This window comes from Solanum dulcamara, chromosome 1 (assembly GCF_947179165.1).
Source record: "Solanum dulcamara chromosome 1, daSolDulc1.2, whole genome shotgun sequence".
Taxonomy (NCBI): domain Eukaryota; kingdom Viridiplantae; phylum Streptophyta; class Magnoliopsida; order Solanales; family Solanaceae; genus Solanum; species Solanum dulcamara.
This window is the reverse complement of record NC_077237.1, coordinates 60,251,421-60,270,404: the sequence shown is the minus strand read 5'-3', so window position 1 is coordinate 60,270,404 and position 18,984 is coordinate 60,251,421. Positions and strand designations below refer to the sequence as shown.

At 35.3% G+C, this 18,984-nt stretch overlaps 1 protein-coding gene across 1 annotated transcript; it reads left to right on the top strand.

Moving 5' to 3' along the window:
• Nucleotides 1-3,350: 3,350 nt before the first annotated feature.
• Nucleotides 3,351-18,258, top strand: LOC129889959 (agmatine deiminase). The gene is made up of 10 exons (XM_055965477.1): nt 3,351-3,543; nt 4,895-5,008; nt 5,128-5,217; nt 5,317-5,401; nt 6,176-6,231; nt 6,330-6,408; nt 7,877-8,011; nt 15,802-16,034; nt 16,847-17,005; nt 17,868-18,258. Exons 1-10 carry the CDS (start codon nt 3,457-3,459, stop codon nt 17,955-17,957), a joined length of 1,128 nt encoding a protein of 375 aa, XP_055821452.1. The 5' UTR covers nt 3,351-3,456; the 3' UTR covers nt 17,958-18,258.
• The last annotated feature ends 726 nt before the right edge of the window (nt 18,259-18,984 follow it).

Here is an 18,984-nt window from a genome sequence, read left to right as displayed (position 1 = left end):
TAATTACATTTTGCTAATTAGACTTTGATATTTTGTGTGCGTTACATGTCATAAGCAATTGATTTTTTTCTTTTATTTTTTGAGTTTAAATTTAAGCTACTAAGATTTTTATATTTAATGTTCTCTAAAATCATTATTTATAAAGAGTTTAGTTACATGATATACACAATTTAAGACTTAGCATTAATCAAAAACCTATTATCTCATCTAAAAAACTACAATTTTTTTTTCTAATTTTATCTGCAGTTAGGCGGATTCAATCCTCTGTAGAGTGCATCGAGCCCTACCTAAACGCCCAAAACCAATGGACTACACCTTCAATTTGTTCCAAGGGTGTTCAAATTGTGTTATATTATCATATAGAGTAGTATTTTATCTATATATAGAATAAAATTTTATGAAAAAGGCCGTCCGCCTAGCCACCCTCAATACACTGTAACTCCGATCCTGACGTGAGGATGATGTTAACAACTCTTACGGATATAAATTGCATATAAGTTTGGACTCTAGGTCCTTGAACAACCTGTTTTTAAAAGCTTTGCCAAAGGTAAACTTCCATATTAAATAGTAGGATAAAGATGATAGCATTGTTTTAAGATCTGATCTCAGACTCATACTTATTTTACAGTGTCTATATAGTTTCTTTGAACACTTTTGATTTTCTCCAAAAAAAATTACGAAAGGATAATAATTAGACAAAGTTAAAGGCAAGCCAATATAATAATAGAGAAGAAATTAAGAGACAACAATTCGTATAGAAGTCACTAGTCTAGTTTTCTCATATTGAAAATTTCACAAACACATTACTTTATTGAAATTTAATCATTAATTGCTAAAACTAATGTTTTAGGACAAAACCTACGAAAGATAATGCTCAAAAATCACTAACATCAACTGATTAATAACAGTTGACAATTTGTAAGAGAATGAGGAATGGAAATTTGTTGACTTGAGATGCTCGCATGGAAACAACATTGTTTATACAATATTTTAAATATAATATATCTCTTAATTTGGGTGATTCATCATTAATGTTTTTAATGGAGAACAATTAACCGTTTTGAATTTATTTTTTCCAGACATACGACACTGAAGATCGGGCTTCCTCCACTTATCATCTTCGTCATCAAAATATATAATTCAGTAAGCCATTTTTCGTCAACTCATTTGACATTTTTTGCCTTTCCTTCTTCACCACCTAACAATACAAAAAATCCAGCAACCATCGTGTGAATTCCCTTACTTTTCTGTCGTAACAACTCTTTTCTCCACCGTACGTTTCATTTTTGTTTTACAGATTCAAAATTCAAAATCTGAATGCATACCTTTGAGTTGACTGAATGCGGATCCGCTATGAAAGTGATTTGTTCTGCAATAATAGAATCCAAATGGATTCTTTAAAGCATTATAATGTCAAATAACTCCATGATGATTTAAGTGTAGGAAATGTCAATTGCAAGTCTAAATGAATTATCGGATGTAGTTTGCAAAGAAGTTCCTACTTAGAAAATGAATAATTGGTTTGAATTGAAAATGGAAAAAACGGATACAATAGAAACAGGATAGGATAAGTAAAAGGTTTAACATGATAACAGTTATACGGTTTCAGATTATCAAACCTGAAATTTGATAGTTTTTGTTATCCAATTTTGTCAATTGGAACTTTTAAATTTCTGCATCTTTTTATAGATTGACATTAACAGTTTTTAATTAATATTTTATTTGCTATTTTAAATTTAATTAATTGATTTTTTAAAATTTGAAAATTCGAGAATAATTGTAGCGATGACACGTGACACTTAGAGCCCGTTTGGATTGGCTTTAAGTTGGTCAAAACCAACTTAAAGCCCCTTTTCAGCTTTTGGACGTGTTTGCCTAATGCTAATTTTAAGCCAGAAAGTTCTTAAAGTCTCAAAAATGAAAAGTTAGGATTTCTAATTTTTTTTTTCTAAGTGCTTAAAGTCATTTTCTTTGACCATGAAAATTACTTTTATATCCCTTATATTTTAACTAAATTCCAAACTACCATTTTTATTCTTTTGATCCTAAAATTCACATAATTTTCCTCATTTAAGCACTTTTATCCAAACACTCAACTGTTTATTTATAAAAATAACTTTCAGCACTTTAAAGTTCTAAAAGCACTTCATACATAAAAGTCACTTTTTTAAGCACATCCAAACGGGCTCTTATGCTTCTCCTATTATATATATATAAATTTTATAAATTAATATTCTCTCTTACGCCTAGGACGTTGTCTGGGTCAAGAGCCATAGTTAGTTGCTGTTGCTTATTTTTTCTTCCTCGTTGTTGATACCGGCACGAGCTTGCTCGATCTGTTCAATTAAGACCTTATAATGCAATCAATCACATTCTCTGGAATCATCAAAAGACCAAACCATATAATGTAAAGACGATTTTCAGTGCTGATTATCCAATTACAGAAGCGACCCCATAGGCTTTTGCTTTCGCCTCTCTCTAAAATTTGCAGTAAAAATAAATAATAAAACTTAAAATTAAAATTAAAATTACATAGAAATTATAGAAAATTCAAAAATAAAATAAAAAAAGTAAAAAAAATACATATAACCGCTTCATCTTACAATGTTAATCAAAATCAACAATTGATTTAAAAAATAATCAGAATTGCTCATTATAAAGAATAATTAGATTTTTCTTTTAAAATTTTAAATAGAAATTTATAAATTAAATTGTAAAAACAAGAAAATGCCTTGAAGGAACCTATAATGAGAAGCATCAAATCAGAGCAAGCGATAACGCATTTTTGCTCTGTAATTTGCGCAATAATTGTTTTTTTCTTTTATCCCATGAAAGACGAAGAAAAAAAGGTTGGGACTATGAATAAAAAATAATTAAATTTTTAACTTTTTAGCTTTTTAAAATTTAATATTTATTAAACAATTTTAATTAGAAGATATTTTATGAACTTAGCCCAAAATAGAAACTCACCTGGTGTTACATGAAAAAATAATCTAAATACATAATTTATTTTATTATATTCTTTAAAATTTTCTACTATTTAAAAAAATTACAAAATTCTATTCTCTTATATTTTCGGACATTACTTTACGCGATGTGTCGGTCAGTTACATTACTTTACACGATTTATCTGTCAGATATATCACTTTACGCGATATATCAGTTAGATACATTACTTTACGTGATGTATCAAGAAGAATACATCCATTTACGTGATGTATTAAAATGATTTAGGATATATTCAAATTTTACTGTATAATTTGAAAAAATTTAAAATATAATGTAATTAATTCTTTAATATTATGTAATTTTGTGGAATCCTTCCGTCAACTAATATGGCTTACGCCCCATAGATGGCGCAGTGCTTTTCTAGTAGGCCCCGCCCCAGAAGGCCTTTTAAAACAGTGTACATAATGTAAGCTTGTGTTGGTGGTGAAGGAGAAGAAGAGTTTACTGATGGATCTGAAAGGGACGCCTGTTGAAAATGGATACCGTATGCCTGCAGAATGGGAACCCCACTCTTATTGTTGGATGGGTTGGCCAGTGAGAACACTCTATTCTTTACGCACTTCCTTCAACTTGTTATCTTCCTGCTCACTGTTTCACTCAAATTTACTCTTTCTTGGACTTTTAGTTGTTTATGGTACTCTTCTTGCTTAATTTTATTTTTGGTTCTGGTTCTTTGTTTTTAGGGTTACGTTAGTTAGCTGTGTCTCTGTGGATACAATGGCGATGGCTAATCATGGACGTTTGCCTCCGTTTAGTCTCTTCACGTAGGAGAATATGATGAATTTCAATAGGAAGTTCATATTTGACTTGAAATCCCTTCACTTGGGGTTTAGCAGAAACCACTGCTTCCATCTTGGACCATGTATGCATATGCGGCAAAACATAATAGTAATACTAATACCAGTAGATAATTGAAGTAAAATAACATGTAATTATATATAATCTCACCCCATAGACTCTAATCCTTAGATAATTGATAAGTGAGAATGCATTATATAACATGTAATTCAGTAACATGCCAAGTTGTAGCTGCAAAAGTATGTATTGTGCTAATCAGGATGAATGGAATTGGTGCCACTCGTTGTTTAATGTGAATTTGCATATCATTCAGGAATACAATTCATTGCACTACTTGTATAAGAGTGAATTGTCGTACTAGTATTTTAAAACAGTTTTGTTGCAAGTGAGAAGAAACTTCACTCATCAGCAATCACGAACACAGTTCCTGATTCTATCTTTTCTAATTATCTGTTAAAGTTATCTTTAGTTCCCTTTCGTATCATAAGTGTCAGTAGTCTCTGGTTGAAATTTTGTATTGGAGTTCCATCTAGGTAGAGTCTGACCAGAGGCGGATATATAGAATATATCCCCACCTTGTATATGTGTTGGGAATTTGAACCTCCATGGCAGCGGTTTGTGTACATTTTATTAAAAAAAATAGGAAATGTTGGGAAATCCGCTAAATATGTACATATATAAACTGCCAATACAGTTGCATAAATGAGTTGTGGGTTTGATGGCAAACTAGAATTGCTAAAACCCATAAACTTCAAATTTTAAATCCGCCTCTGAGCATGGCTGGTTGAGTAGATTTCGCAATGTGAACAATCTCTTTGTTTGAACAACAGATTTCACATTTCTTAATGACATTTTATGATACCATTTGTATGGTTGACATCTTGACATGACTCTTTATAATCTCTTAAAAGGCTATGTATCTTCTTCCCTGGTCAATTAGTACTATCCCCAATTTTATTTCTTTTTCCTTCCCTTTCTTCTAGACTCAACTTTCCGTGCAGCACGATATTGTGGTAGTAATTGCTTAAAAAGAACCAGAGAAAAGTTTGGGTGTCTATTTGCTGATAGCTTTATTATTGAGATGTAGGAGCGTCCAGATAACTGGCGAAATAATGCAGTCCACGGTCAGCGTGCATTTGCAACTGTAGCATCTGCTATTTCAAGATTTGAACCAGTAACAATCTGTGCTAGTGCTGCTCAGGTTGACAGTTTTTGAAGGCACCAAAAAAGTTTTCTTATTACATCATGATAGTCCCTCTTTAGTTCTAAAAGAATCATATTCCCTAGCGCGTGGTTCTAACACACATCTATGTTGTACAGTGGGAAAGTGCATGCAGCTTGTTGCCTAAACATATCAGGGTTGTGGAGATGAGCATGAATGATTCTTGGTTTCGTGATACTGGTCCAACTGTGAGCTACTGTTTCCTTTCTGTGGAATTCAAATGGTATTACTTTTAACCGTCACACCCCAGAGGAAGTTACAAGAAATTTTTTTCTTTATCTATGCAGTTTGTCATCAGAAATACCGCAGCAAATGCAGAACATGCAGCGTCAAGTGTTGCAGGGATTGATTGGACCTTCAATAGCTGGGGTGGTAAGAGATTTGTATCCCACTCTTGATATCTCTGAGGAACATCTATGCTGTTTTTCTTTTTTTGTGCAAAAGCTGTCAACTGGAGTATCCCGTTCCAGGAGCTTTCATCTGTTAGCTGCAAAATGCAATCCGCTTTCCATTAATTTTAAGGTTTTTTTTTCTTTGGAGGCTTAACAAATATACTCAGTCTCCAATCTGCAATTTATGGGACTAAAAGTTCGAACTTATGATTATCTTGTTTGTAGAAAACTATTAGTCCTCCATAGGTTGATCTTTAAAGCTATACACGCTGGAGTAAAAAATGCGAGTTTTTTTTTTTCAAAGGAAAATTCTCATCTATCCCACTAAGAAAATCTTTTTTACCAAGATGTCAATCATCAGATAATTTAGCTAATAGCCAATCTGACATGATGGTACTTTATGTTGACCTTTTCCTTCTCAAATGCTTGAGGCTTTCTTAGCATTTCAGCTACAGCATATGAAACGATTATTCTCCTGCTTGTCATGTCATATGGAATCCATAGAAATATAGTTTGTGATCGGTTGAAGGACTCAGGATATTATCTTCTGTGTTTAGTATTCTACTTTGATTGCCTAGAACTTCCACAAAGAGAAACATACCTGTGTGTGTTTGCTTAAATCATATGTGCCATAGTAATATTGTCTCAAAACCATATTCAGCAATATATGGTTGTCCTTGGATTGATGCAAGATACTTTTGGTTTCTTTCTCTCTGGCAAACACATTCATGATGGTGATATTTGAAATATCTAGGTGTTGATGAGGGCTGTTACAAAGACTGGAGTCTTGACCTTCTTGTTGCAAGAAAGGTCTGCAAATTTTAAATGCTGCAGATGTGTCTTATTGATAGTACATTATTGGTTATTAGATACTCCATTGAGTTAACCATTCTGTTCTTTTTGCTTAGATTTTGGCAATTGAAAAGCTCCCAAGGTTTTCGCAGTCTATGATTCTTGAAGGTGGAAGCATTCATGTTGATGGAGAAGGTAGATATATTTCGTTTATTTTCTGAACTCGACTTGATTTCTTTATAGTTTGAAAACGAGGCTCTTTCTCCATTTCAGAGAGTTTTGATTTCGGTAGTTGTGATCTATTTGTGAAACTCCAGTCACAGACAAACTCCCGATCATCTGGCTGTAATATATTAAGCAAACGAATTATGGAAGCCAAAAACCACGTCATAGCTTCTCTGTACAAAACTTAATTATTAACTCTTGAACTAAATGACATCTTAAATTTTGTAAGTAATACAAAGTACTGAATGTGCCAACAGATTGAATTTAGAATGCTGAAAACAAGAGTTGAAAGTTCTAATGGTAATTTTCTTTCATGTACTAAGAGTGCAAGTTCAGTGAGACACCTCAGGAGGTTGGCGCGGAAGTTAGGCTTGGTGACCAGGCCATCCAAAAGAGAAGTAGTTTCAAGTACCTTGGGTCTATCATTCAAGGCAGCGGGGAGATTGACAATGATGTCACACATCATATTGGGGCAGGGTGGATAAAATAGAGGCTCGCTTCCGGTGTGCTATGTGACAAGAAGGTGCCACCACAATTTAAGGGCAAGTTCTACAAAGTGGTGGTTAGACCGGCTATGTTATATGGGGCGGAGTGTTGGCCAGTTAAGGTCTCCCACGTTCAAAAGATGAAAGTAGCCGAGATGAGAATGCTGAGATGGATGTGTGGGCATACCAGGAGCGACATGATTAGAAATGAGGCTATTCGGGACAAGGTCGGAGTGGCCTCGGTGGAAGACAAGATGCGGGAAATGCGATTGAGATGGTTTGGATATGTGAAAAAGAGAGACACAGATGCCCCAGTGCGGAGGTGTGAGAGGTTGGCCATGGATGGTTTCAAAAGAGGTAGGGGTAGGCCGAAGAAATATTGGAGAGAGGTGATTAGACAGGACATGGCGCAGTTACAGCTTATCGAGGACATGACCTTAGATAGGAAGGTGTGGAGGACCCATATTAGGGTAGAAGGCTAGTACATAGTCTCGTTATTCTCCCGTATTAGTAGGCGCATTAGCGCACTATAATTTCTTGTGCTCTGACTTCTGTTATTATCTCTCTATTTCTTTCTGTACTCTGATTACTCTATTTAATCTGTGTCGCTTTCGTTATTTGCGTTATTCGTTATTTGCTTTCCCATATTGCTTTGAACTTCTTAGCCTTATTTGACCTCTTTTTATGCTTCTTTTGAGCTGAGGGTCTCTCGGAAACAGCCGTCCTACCTTGGTAGGAGTAAGGTCTGTGTACACTTTACTCTCCCCAGACTCCACGTTGTGGGATTTCACTAGGTTGTTGTTGTTGTTGTTTTTTTAATCAGTTCCATGGGGTGTCTTCATCTGTTTTCTTGAATCTCATATTGTATGTATTCTGAATTCAGATACCGATCTAATGATTGTTGTTTAGATGCAAATAGTATGCTGTCTTATCCTCTTTTATCTTCTCTTCAGGGACTTGTCTCACAACAGAAGAGTGCCTCCTGAACCCAAACAGGAATCCACATTTGTCTAAAGAACAGATTGAGAATGAACTAAAAGCATATCTTGGAGTCAGGAAGATTATTTGGCTGCCTCGAGGGTTGTATGGTATTCATTCTGCTAATATTAGTCAAATTGTGTCCTTGACCTGCAAAAGTCCATGCTTTCATGTGGTAGTGTTGGATTTAACAAAATTCTATCCTTGGTTGTGTCATTAGAATGATGCGTATCCATTCTCATTTTTGCATAAGACAAAACAGCCCTGAGACTCTTGAAATTTCATAGGTTAATTAGCACGACAGTTTCCATTGGTGCTTTTGATATATGTGCATGTTCCCACTTGGAGGTCTGAAGACTTCTTTTTGGTCGAATCTTTTTTGTTTATGCTTCCCATTTTGAGACAAGAATTTTGGAAAGGAGATTGTGTAATCATTGAAATTTTATTGGATTTAAATCCTTAAAATAATTTGAATTATATTTTGAAATCAATATTTAGTCCAAATAAATATATGGGCTAATTTAATTGGATTAATTATTTAAGTCCAATAAATATGAATTTAATGAATGTCCAATTCGTTGGGCTAGTCTAGTTAATTGGGCTACAAATGATGAGCCCATTTTGTTGAGCCCAAAATGTCATCTTCCTAGAGGTCTAGTTTGATGTTACGTGCGAAATTGAGATGGCATGCCAAGTCAATGAAAGAGCCAATCATGCCACATGGCAAAATGACTCATTCTAGTCAAATCAATGAAAAATGCACCACGTGTACAAATGACATGTTCTGACCAATCAAATGTCGTCACGTCAACTTCAACCTGATTGGTCAAAAAAAGTTTGTCGTCATCACTACTCTTCCATTCCACAACTATAAATAGGGGTCTCATAATTCAGGAAAAATGACCAAATTTTCTAACAAGAAACTAGAGAGAGCTCGTGGATCGAATGCCACAAATTTTTCTACAAGCATTCAAGCACTCAAGTATTTCTGTAAAAGTTCTAGAGATCTGGACGAAGATTCAAGATCAAGCTTTAAGCCCTTGAATTCAAGTACAAGTCAAGATCAAGCCCACCAAATTAAAGACCAAGCTTCAAGCCATTAAATTAAAGAACAAGTCAAGATCAAGATTCAAGACCATCATATTCAAGATTCGACTTCAGACCCTTAAATTTAAGTACAAATCAAGATCAAGCATGTCATGACCTGAGCAAAATCGAAATGATAGAAGAATTATTGCTCCAAATATCGTCCCAGTCAACTCATGTTTCTGGTTTATCTTCTCCAAATGGAGTGGTATCCTCTTCCCACATGCTAGAAGAAGGGAATTATATATTTGAGGTAGTCGAAAGAACTTTGGCTCAACTTAATTTTCCACAAAAACGCCATTGGAAGTCCAACAACCCCTTTGTGCAAGAAGATTACGATGTCTTGAATGTTGGATAAGCTCCAATTTCGTATAAAGTCTCTCCCAAGTCCAATCTCTATTCAATTAGTGATCCGCATCATTCTTCATCCTTCTTGAGGTCGTGCAAGCAATGATGATTGATGCTTCCACTATAGAAGAACAACTTGCAAGTTTGACTAAAGCAGATGAAGGATTAATGAAGCACATGCAAGAACAAGATACTAAACTTTTCAAGTTGACAAATAAGGCGGAGAACATGGCTGAGAGAGAATCAAGTCAAGAACTTACAAGGCTTCTTAAAATTTAAGAGAAAGGAGAGCGCTACATAAAGTAAACAATAACGACCAAAGAGACCCAAGTCTCCTCAGAAGGTCTAATTGTTGTTACCAATTGAAGGAGTTCATCATGTTGGCTATCAAAGATAAATCTGAGTCCTCAACCAAATCTTCTCTCACACATGCAAATCCATATACACAAAGGATTGATAACTAAAAAATGCATGCGGACTATCAACCTCTTAAATTGCAACAATTCGATGGAAAAGGAAATCCCAAACATCATATAGCGCACTTCGTCGAGATGTGCAACAATGCTGGTACTTATGGTGATTATCTTTTCTAGCAGTTCATTCGATCTCTGAAAGAAAGTACTTTTGATTGGTATGAGATCTCGAACCTAGTTTTGTAAATAGTTGGGTGCAACTAGAGTAAGAGTTCCTCAATCGTTTCTATAGCACAAGGTGTATCATGAATATGATTACAACAACAACAACAACAACAACCCAGTGAAATCCCACAACGTGGGGTCTGGGGAGGGTAGAGTGTACGCAGACCTTACTCCTACCAAGGTAGGACGGCTGTTTCCGAGAGACCCTCGGCTCAAAAAAGGCATAAAAGGCAGAAAAAGGGGGTCAGATAAGGTTAAGAAATTCAAAGCGCTATAGGAAAATAAATAACGAAGGCATCACAGATAAAATAGAGTAATCACAAGTACTGAAAGTAATAAATAGTAACAGAAATAGCAGAAATGAGAGCACAAGGAATTGTAATGTGCTAATGCGCCTACGAATAGGGAAGAATAACGAGACTATGTACTAGCCTTCTACCCTAATGTGGGTCCTCCACACCCTCCTATCTAAGGTCATGTCCTCGATAAGCTGTAACTGAGCCATGTCCTGTCTAATCACCTCTCCCCAATATTTCTTCGGCCTACCCCTACCTCTTCTGTAACCATCCATGGCCAACCTCTCACACCTCCTCACTGGGTCATCTGTGTCTCTCCTCTTCACATGCCCAAACCATCTCAGTCGCATTTCCCGCATCTTGTCTTCCACCGAGGCCACTCCTACCTTGTCCCGAATAGCCTCATTTCTAATCCTGTCGCTCCTGGTGTGACCACACATCCATCTCAACATTCTCATCTCGGCAACTTTCATCTTTTGAATGTGAGAGATCTTAACTGGCCAACACTCTGCCCCATACAACATAGCCGGTCTAACCACCACTTTGTAGAACTTGCCCTTAAGTTGTGGTGGCACCTTCTTGTCACATAGCACTCCGGAAGCGAGCCTCCATTTCATCCACCTTGCCCCAATACGATGTGTGACATCATCGTCAATCTCCCCGCTGCCTTATCATGAATATGATTGAACTTACAAATGCACGCCAACGTAAACATGAGCCAATTATTAACTTCATCAATCATTGGAGGAGCTTAAGCCTTCAACTACAAAGTTCGCCTTTGTGAAATTCTAGCATTGAAATGTGCATTTAAGACATGAATACATGAATTAGGGTATTCGCTACATCTTGCAAGGAATGAAGCCCGATACATTTGAAGAGTTGGTGACCAATGTGCATGATGTGGAATTGAACATGGCTGCAATTAGAGATCAATGGTTGTTTGTCTGTGAGCCTCACAAAGTTGAAGATATGGAAGAACTCCATAGTGGAGGAAAGTTTTATTTGAAGATGAAACTGAAGAGTCCACGCATGTTAAAATGCTCCTCAACTCATGAGCCTAAATTGCAAGTTATAATGATCCTCATCTCATGATCCTAAAGTGCAAGTTATAATGCTCCACATTGCACGAGCCTAAACTGCAAGTTATAATGCTCCTCATCCTTACCATATTCATTCTCATTTTTGCATAAGACAAAACAACCTTGAGAATCTTGAAATTTCATAGGTTACACGACAATTTTCATCGGTGCTTAATATGTGCATGTTCCCATTTGGAGGTCTCCAAGACTCCTTTTTGGTCAGACCTTGTTTTAACTGCTGACCTTTTTGAGACGAGATTGGATTTAAATCCTTAAAATAATTTGAACTATATTTTAAAATCAATGTTTAGTCCAAATAAATACTATGCGCTAATTTAATTGAATTAATTATTTAAGGCTAATAAATATGAATTTTATGAAGGTCTAATTCATTGGGCTAATCCATCTAATTGGGTTACAAATGACAAACCCTTTTTGTTGAACCCATGATGTCGTTTTCCTAGAGGTCCAGTTTGATATCACATGCCAAATCGACGTGGCACACCAAGTCAATGAAAAAGCCAATAAGATCATGCCACATGTCAAAATGATACATCATGCATCATCACAACTCTTCCATTCCACAATTATAAATAGGGGTCTCATAACTTATGTAGGATACCTGTTGGTGGTGGTGGTAGGTATCACGTGGAATTAGTCGAGGTAAGTGCAAGCTGGCTCATATACCATGGTTATACAAGAAAGGATGTTTCTTCCTCTTAATTAAGGTGGCAGTTATAAAGTAAAGCAATGTAATTGCATAAGTGGGGTCTGGGAAGCATAGTATGTATGCAAACCTTACCCATACCTTGGAAGGTAGAGAGGTTGTTTCTAATAGACCGTCGACTCAATGAAATATAACAAAGCAACTTGGGAAAAGAAATAACAGAAGTGAAGAAACCATAACAAAATAGCCCATGGTCTTTCGAAAACAACCTCTCTACCTCCATGAGGTAATGGTAAGGTCTACGTACACTTTATACTTTATCCACCCCAGACCCCACTAGTGGGATTTCACTAGGTATGTTGTTGTTGTTGAAGAAGCCACAACAAAATACTGAAGATAGCATGACAAAGCATTCTGCAAAAAGGAGCAATATCTACGACAAAATAATACTATAGTCGAAGTACAAGAAACTACAAGAGTAATGGTACGACTACTAGTATGGAAGGATAAGTGAGATAACACTCGACTACCTACTAACTTCTTACCCTAATATGTGTCCTCGATAGCCCTTATCTAAAATCATGTCCTCGATAAGCTGAAACTGCAACATATCCTGTTTATTCACCTTTCTTCAATACTTCTTTGGCTTGCCTATGCCTCTCCTAAAACTATCATCCATAGTCAACCTCTCATACCTCTGCACTGGAGTATCCGTGCATCTCCAACCATTTTAGTCTCACTTCCTGCATCTTATTTTTCACCGAGGCCACTCCCACCTTGATCCGGATATCTTCATTTCTACTCATATCTCTCCTAGTAAGCGCATGCATCCATCTCATCATTCTCATTTATGCAACTTTTTTGAATGAGAGCGTTTTTGAATGGCGTATACTCCGCCTCATATAACATAGTTGGTCTAACCCACTTTGTAGAATTTGCCTTTGAGCTAGTGTTTGATCATAGATTTTCAAATATTTTTGGCAAGCCATTTTTGGGTGAAGTTTCACCATGCGTTTGACTATAGATTTTGAGAGACATATTTGACTTTCTAAACAAATATGATTTATACCCATAAGTTCTAAAAATTATTAAAAATACCCATATGTTTGTATTATCATTTTATAATGAACATGTTCCGTAAAAAGTCATGACAACGAATACAATTAATATTAATATGAAAAAAGAGGAAAAAAAAAAAACAAAAGGAAAATACCATTGATTTGGATATGAAAAACTTCTATTTCTGTTACTATTTATTGCTTTCAGTACTTTTGATTACTCTATTTTATCTGTGATGCCTTCGTGATTTATTTTTCTATAGCGCTTTGAATTTTTTTAACTTTATCTGACCCCCTTTTCCGTTTTTTTTTTTTTTTTTTTTTTTTTTTTTTGAACCGAGGGTCTCTCGGAAACAGTCGTCCTACCTTGGTAGGAGTAAGGTCTGCGTACAATCTACCCTCCCCAGACCCCACGTTGTGGGATTTCACTGGGTTGTTGTTGTTGTTGTTGTTGGATATGAAAAACTTCTATTGATACTTGTAACTAGAAGTGAATTCGGAGAGCAAGTTCGGATAAAAATTGTATAAATTTTGTACAACGAAATAGGACTGAAATTCAGTCCAAAACTATAAATGATGGATGTTTTATAAAATATAAAAACTTGGGGTAATTTTTTAAAAATTTCAAATAATAGAATTTGGCCCAAATACTAGTTTTTTTCCCTAGTATTAGGGAATTTGACACGTTTAGTTAAAATATTTGCCAAATAATTGTTAGTTGTATAGCCAAACACTAAAAAAATGAGCAGTCCGGTGCACTAAAGCTCCCTCTATGCGCAAGGTCCAGGGAAGAGCCCGACCACAAGGGTCTATTGTACGCAACCTTACCTTGCATTTCTGCCAGAGGCTGTTTCCAAGGCTTGAACCCGTGACCTCCTGGTCACATGGCAGCAACTTTACCAGTTACTCCAAGGCTTCCCTTTTGTATAGCCAAACACTATTTCCCAAATATTTTTGGGAATATTTGTGGTCAAACGACACCTAAGTTTTGGTGGAACATTCTTATCATACAAGACTATAAATGTGAGCTTCCATTTCATCCACCCTACACCAATACAATATGTGACATCATTGTCAATATCCTCACTACCTTGGATAATAGATCCAAAATACTTCAAACTTCCTCTCCTTTGGATTGTCTGGGTATCAAGCCTCACTTCCTCGCTAGGTTCATGTGATTCATCATTGAACTTGCACTCAAAGTATTCTGTCTTGGTCTAGCTCAACTTGAACTCCTTAAACTCCAAAGTCTGAATGATAACGATCATAGTCCGAAACTATAATCAAAATGCGGAAAATTGAAATAAAGAAAAGGATATGTGGAATTATTGAAATAAAAAAATAATTTATGAGCAATAAAGGACTTTATACCTTCACCTCTCAATTGAATCTCATCAAACAACAATAACCCAAACTCATCAAAAACGAGAAAATTAAATTGAATCCACAAAGAGGGAAACTCGATGATTGATTAAGCTAGAAGAAGTTAACACGAGCAATATCGGGAATCCACCCTAATCATTCAACTACAATTAACAACTATGAACTACACTAATGCTAGGCTTCACCTAGAAACTACAAGCTTCAAAGCTCTCAAGTATTCAATTCATCATAATATAATTTTTCCAAATAAAAAAGACTACTATTTATACTAAGGAAATAAGAAGACACTTTCTTTACAATTTTACCCTTAATGAGATAAGGGCCTTGGCCTTGTTTGGTTGCCTTTTGTGAATTTTTGAATTTATGAAATGGCCATTTGCGCACATGGCCTCTTTCCATATTCTTCACTTTGTGGGACCTTCCACACATGGTATATCTTTCTATGGTGTCCTTTAAGCTCCTTTAAAGCTTCCATGTGATCCATGCTAGTATCAGTCTATCTCCAAACTTCCAACTTAATATTAACTTCACTACGAGTCTCATCACTCAGAACTATATCATCTGCAAATAACATACATTATGGCACCTCACATTGGATTTGCCATGTCAATTCATCCATTAACAAGGCAAATAAAAATGGGCTAAGAATTTATCCTTGGTGCAACCCCATTACAATTGGGAAGTGCTCTGAGTCTCCGTCAGTCCTTAACCAGGTCTTGACTCTATCGTACATACATGTCCTTAATCTCCCTAGTGTACACCGAATGTACACCTCTAGCCTCCAAGCATCTCCATTGAAGCTCCCTAGAAATGTTACGTATAAAATTAGCTAACTTAATGGTGTTGACCTTTAAGTCTGAGCCAATTATAAGGATTTCATTACAAAGAAGTCTTCAAAACTAGATAAAAATCTATGTTGTTTTCATATTTGCGAAGAAGAAATTAGTTGAAGGAAAGATAAGGAAAGAATTGATTACCGAGTCGGTTATAACATAATGAAAGGATCAAAATACCCTTAAATAGTCCAAAATACTATATTTTTAATGATAATGGAGAATCACATTCAATCTTTTTCTCTAATGAACAATCCAAAGGGACCTACATAAAAAGATTATTAATTTTAGTAATCGAGTTTATCTCAAATTTGTTTTTTAGTAATCGAGTTAAGTGTTGTTTTCAAATAACGTAATAGGATGTTAACTGTTCAATGAGTTCGCAGTTTTATTGTTTATCTTTCAAAATCTATGCATTGGACCTTGATGATATTTCCCTTTCTTTTTCTTTTTTAACAAAATAATCATAGAGAAGTGAATAGTTAGGCTTTAGTTTACTGTTGACGTTGCAGGTGATGAGGATACAAATGGTCATATTGACAACATGTGCTGTTTTGTGAAACCTGGTGTTGTTTTGTTGTCTTGGACTGATGATCTATCTGATCAACAGTATGAAAGATCCTCTGAAGCGCTCTCTATTCTTGAAAATACTTCTGATGCCAATGGTAGAAAAATACAAGTGATCAAACTCCATGTACCTGGGCCACTCTATATGACAGATGAGGAGGCAGCTGGACTAGTTCAGGTGATGTTTTTGGTACCTTTTTGGTAATATTCTACAACTGTCATTCACAAAATAAAAAGAAAAAAGAAAAATTGCAGACCTGTCTAAAAAGTCAATGCATCTCAAGTCGATGTTTGGTAGAATATGTTAATATGATATAGACATCATGATTAATTATCTTTCTTTTTCTATTTATATGCAACACATTCATAGGTAGGATGATGTTCATCAGTTGAAATTTTGGATCAAAGATCACTATATATGGATTACATTTGTTTTTTCTATGATGCTGTCTTCCTTTCTGTTGATTACACTGGGTGTGTTGTTGTTTTCGTCTTCCTCTCTGTTGAAATATAACTTTCTTTTTACTCACAGAACAGTAATCATAAATCCTTGTATACAATTAATTGAAACAACTATGCTTTTGCATCACTGTATCTATTCAGAAGTCAGTCTCTAGAGAAATTGTGTGGCCTTTTAATTCCAAGCTTTTGACAGACTTCTTGGTCATGTTCTGTGAAAAGATAGAATGTAATGACCTTCTGTCACGACTGCTTGAATGAAATATTCATGATTCAGGGGACGTACACCTATGTCTTTTTGGAAAACATGATCCTCCGAAACTAAATTATATCTTGAGGAACATCATATTAGTGACATCATAGATTTCATGCAATAGTAATCTTTCCAAAGTCTCCCAAGAACTTTTCCAGCTTCACTATTCTACTTACTTTCTCGAGAAACTACAATCTGAAAGTAGAAAATCAAGCATCTTTCTCAGTTCTTTCTTGGAATCTATCATTCTGATCTCATTGTACTATTGTCTTTTACAGGATGATGATGCTAAATCTAGGCCTTCAGGTACAAGGCTTGCTGCTTCTTATGTGAACTTCTACATTGCTAATGGTGCAATTATTACTCCGCAATTTGGGGATAAAAAATGGGATGAAGAAGCTATTAGAGTCCTCTCACTGGCATTTCCAAATCATGAGGTAAGCAAAGAACTTCATGTGGTTGCTATTTGCAAGGGTCAGTAGTCATTGAACATAATGGAAAGACCAGTATACAAAATTACCAGACAACCCTTTTCTGTAAATATTGCTGTTCATGATCTAGAGTGATTGCTGTTCATGATCTAGAGTGATCTCAGTTGATCAGGATGTAACACCACCTACTTATACTCATCGAAGGCAATAATAATAAAGTCATGAGAAAGATTCCTTATAGAAACTCGGATGTTAGACAGAAGAATCCATTGAAAAAAGAAAGGAACAAACAAGGCCAAGCATATGATTATAAAAGATGACTATTGATGTACTCATGGAAGGGGAGCCTTGGTGTAACTGGTAAAGTTGCTGCCATGTGACCAGGAGGTCACGGGTTCAAGCCTTGGAAACAGCCTCTGACAGAAATGCAAGGTAAGGCTGCGTACAATAGACCCTTGTGGTCGGGCCCTTCTCCGGACCCTGCGCATAGCGGGAGCTTTAGTGCACCGGACTGCCCTTTTTTTTTTATTGATGTACTCATGCATCCACATGCTTATGCATTAGTTTAGTAATCGTTAAACCTACTCCTCGTACATGCACATAGTTCCATTATCATTTAGCACCCATTGATTTGGTATTGTAATTGAGAGGTGCTAATGTGTACCTAAATATGTGAACTTTCTATAAACTACTATGGTCGTGAAAGATTCAATGAGATGGCTTGATCAATTGCAGTCTGATACTGTGATGGAAAGAAAAAATCATGCTTTTAACTCATTCTTGCACCCAATATTTCCTCACATTTCAGTTATAAAATCTGATTTATTTTCCTCCAGAACTCATTTAATTTTGAATATGATTGGTGCAGGTTGTAGGAATTGAAGGTGCTAGGGAAATTGTATTGGCAGGTGGAAATATACATTGTATCACGCAGCAGCAGCCAACTGGCCCAGAATAATTACCCAAGGTTATAAATGGTTCCATATCTTAGCAGAATCCAACTAAGATTTGACATGATTTGACATGTGCAAGTGATAACATGGAATTCTTAGTGATCACATGTGCAAGATGAACTTTAGTTTCTGTATTTGCTTTTTGTTTCAAGATTCTGGAGTGCAAAAATAATGTCTGGGATTTTATAACTGTACTGTTGGGTCAAACTACAAATTGCTTGTTCGTTATGTTGTTCTTTTTTTGTAAGCTTCAGACTTCAATAGCAGCTCCTTTTTTGGCTATTATACTGAAATCTAGAATGCATACTGCCTCTTGCTTGCTTTTTGAGTCTAAGATTGATGCCTACATAGACAATACAACACTAGAAGCTAAATATTTCTAGTACAATTACACAACTGGAATGAATTTTAGCATTGATCAAATAAGATAGAGATAAAATTTGATACAATGTGTACGTGTCAGTTGTCACTATTGGAATTGGTATAACATTAAACATGTACATTATGAGATAAACTAACTATGACCAATGTGTAGATTGAGTAATAACAATTTTGATTTTGGTATGACAAACGAAAAGGGCTTGGGGTCACAGGCTGTCAAAAGTTTAGCTTTATAGATTTTGAAATATAGAACGAGAACTTCAAATAAATATTAATAATTGGATATTAAACTTAATATATATATGTATATTTGACAAAATTTTAAAATATCAATATATTATCTATTTATACTATATTTAAAGCACGAAGACCCTTAAATGTTGGTTGAACTTTTTGTCTTTCATTAAATGAATTTCTTTAGACAATCGTTTTTTCACCATTTTCTTAAATTATTATTTAATTATTCTCTACTAATTAAAATAATCATTTAATTATTTTTCTAATAAGTATTAATTAAGACTTTGAGATCGATTAGAATATATCTATAAAATCCTTCCTTATTGTAATAGATAAGACCGAGTGTTTTTATTTTTTAGAGTCCAACCTAAAATCAAACATTAAATTATCATCATAATTATACTTGTAAACAAT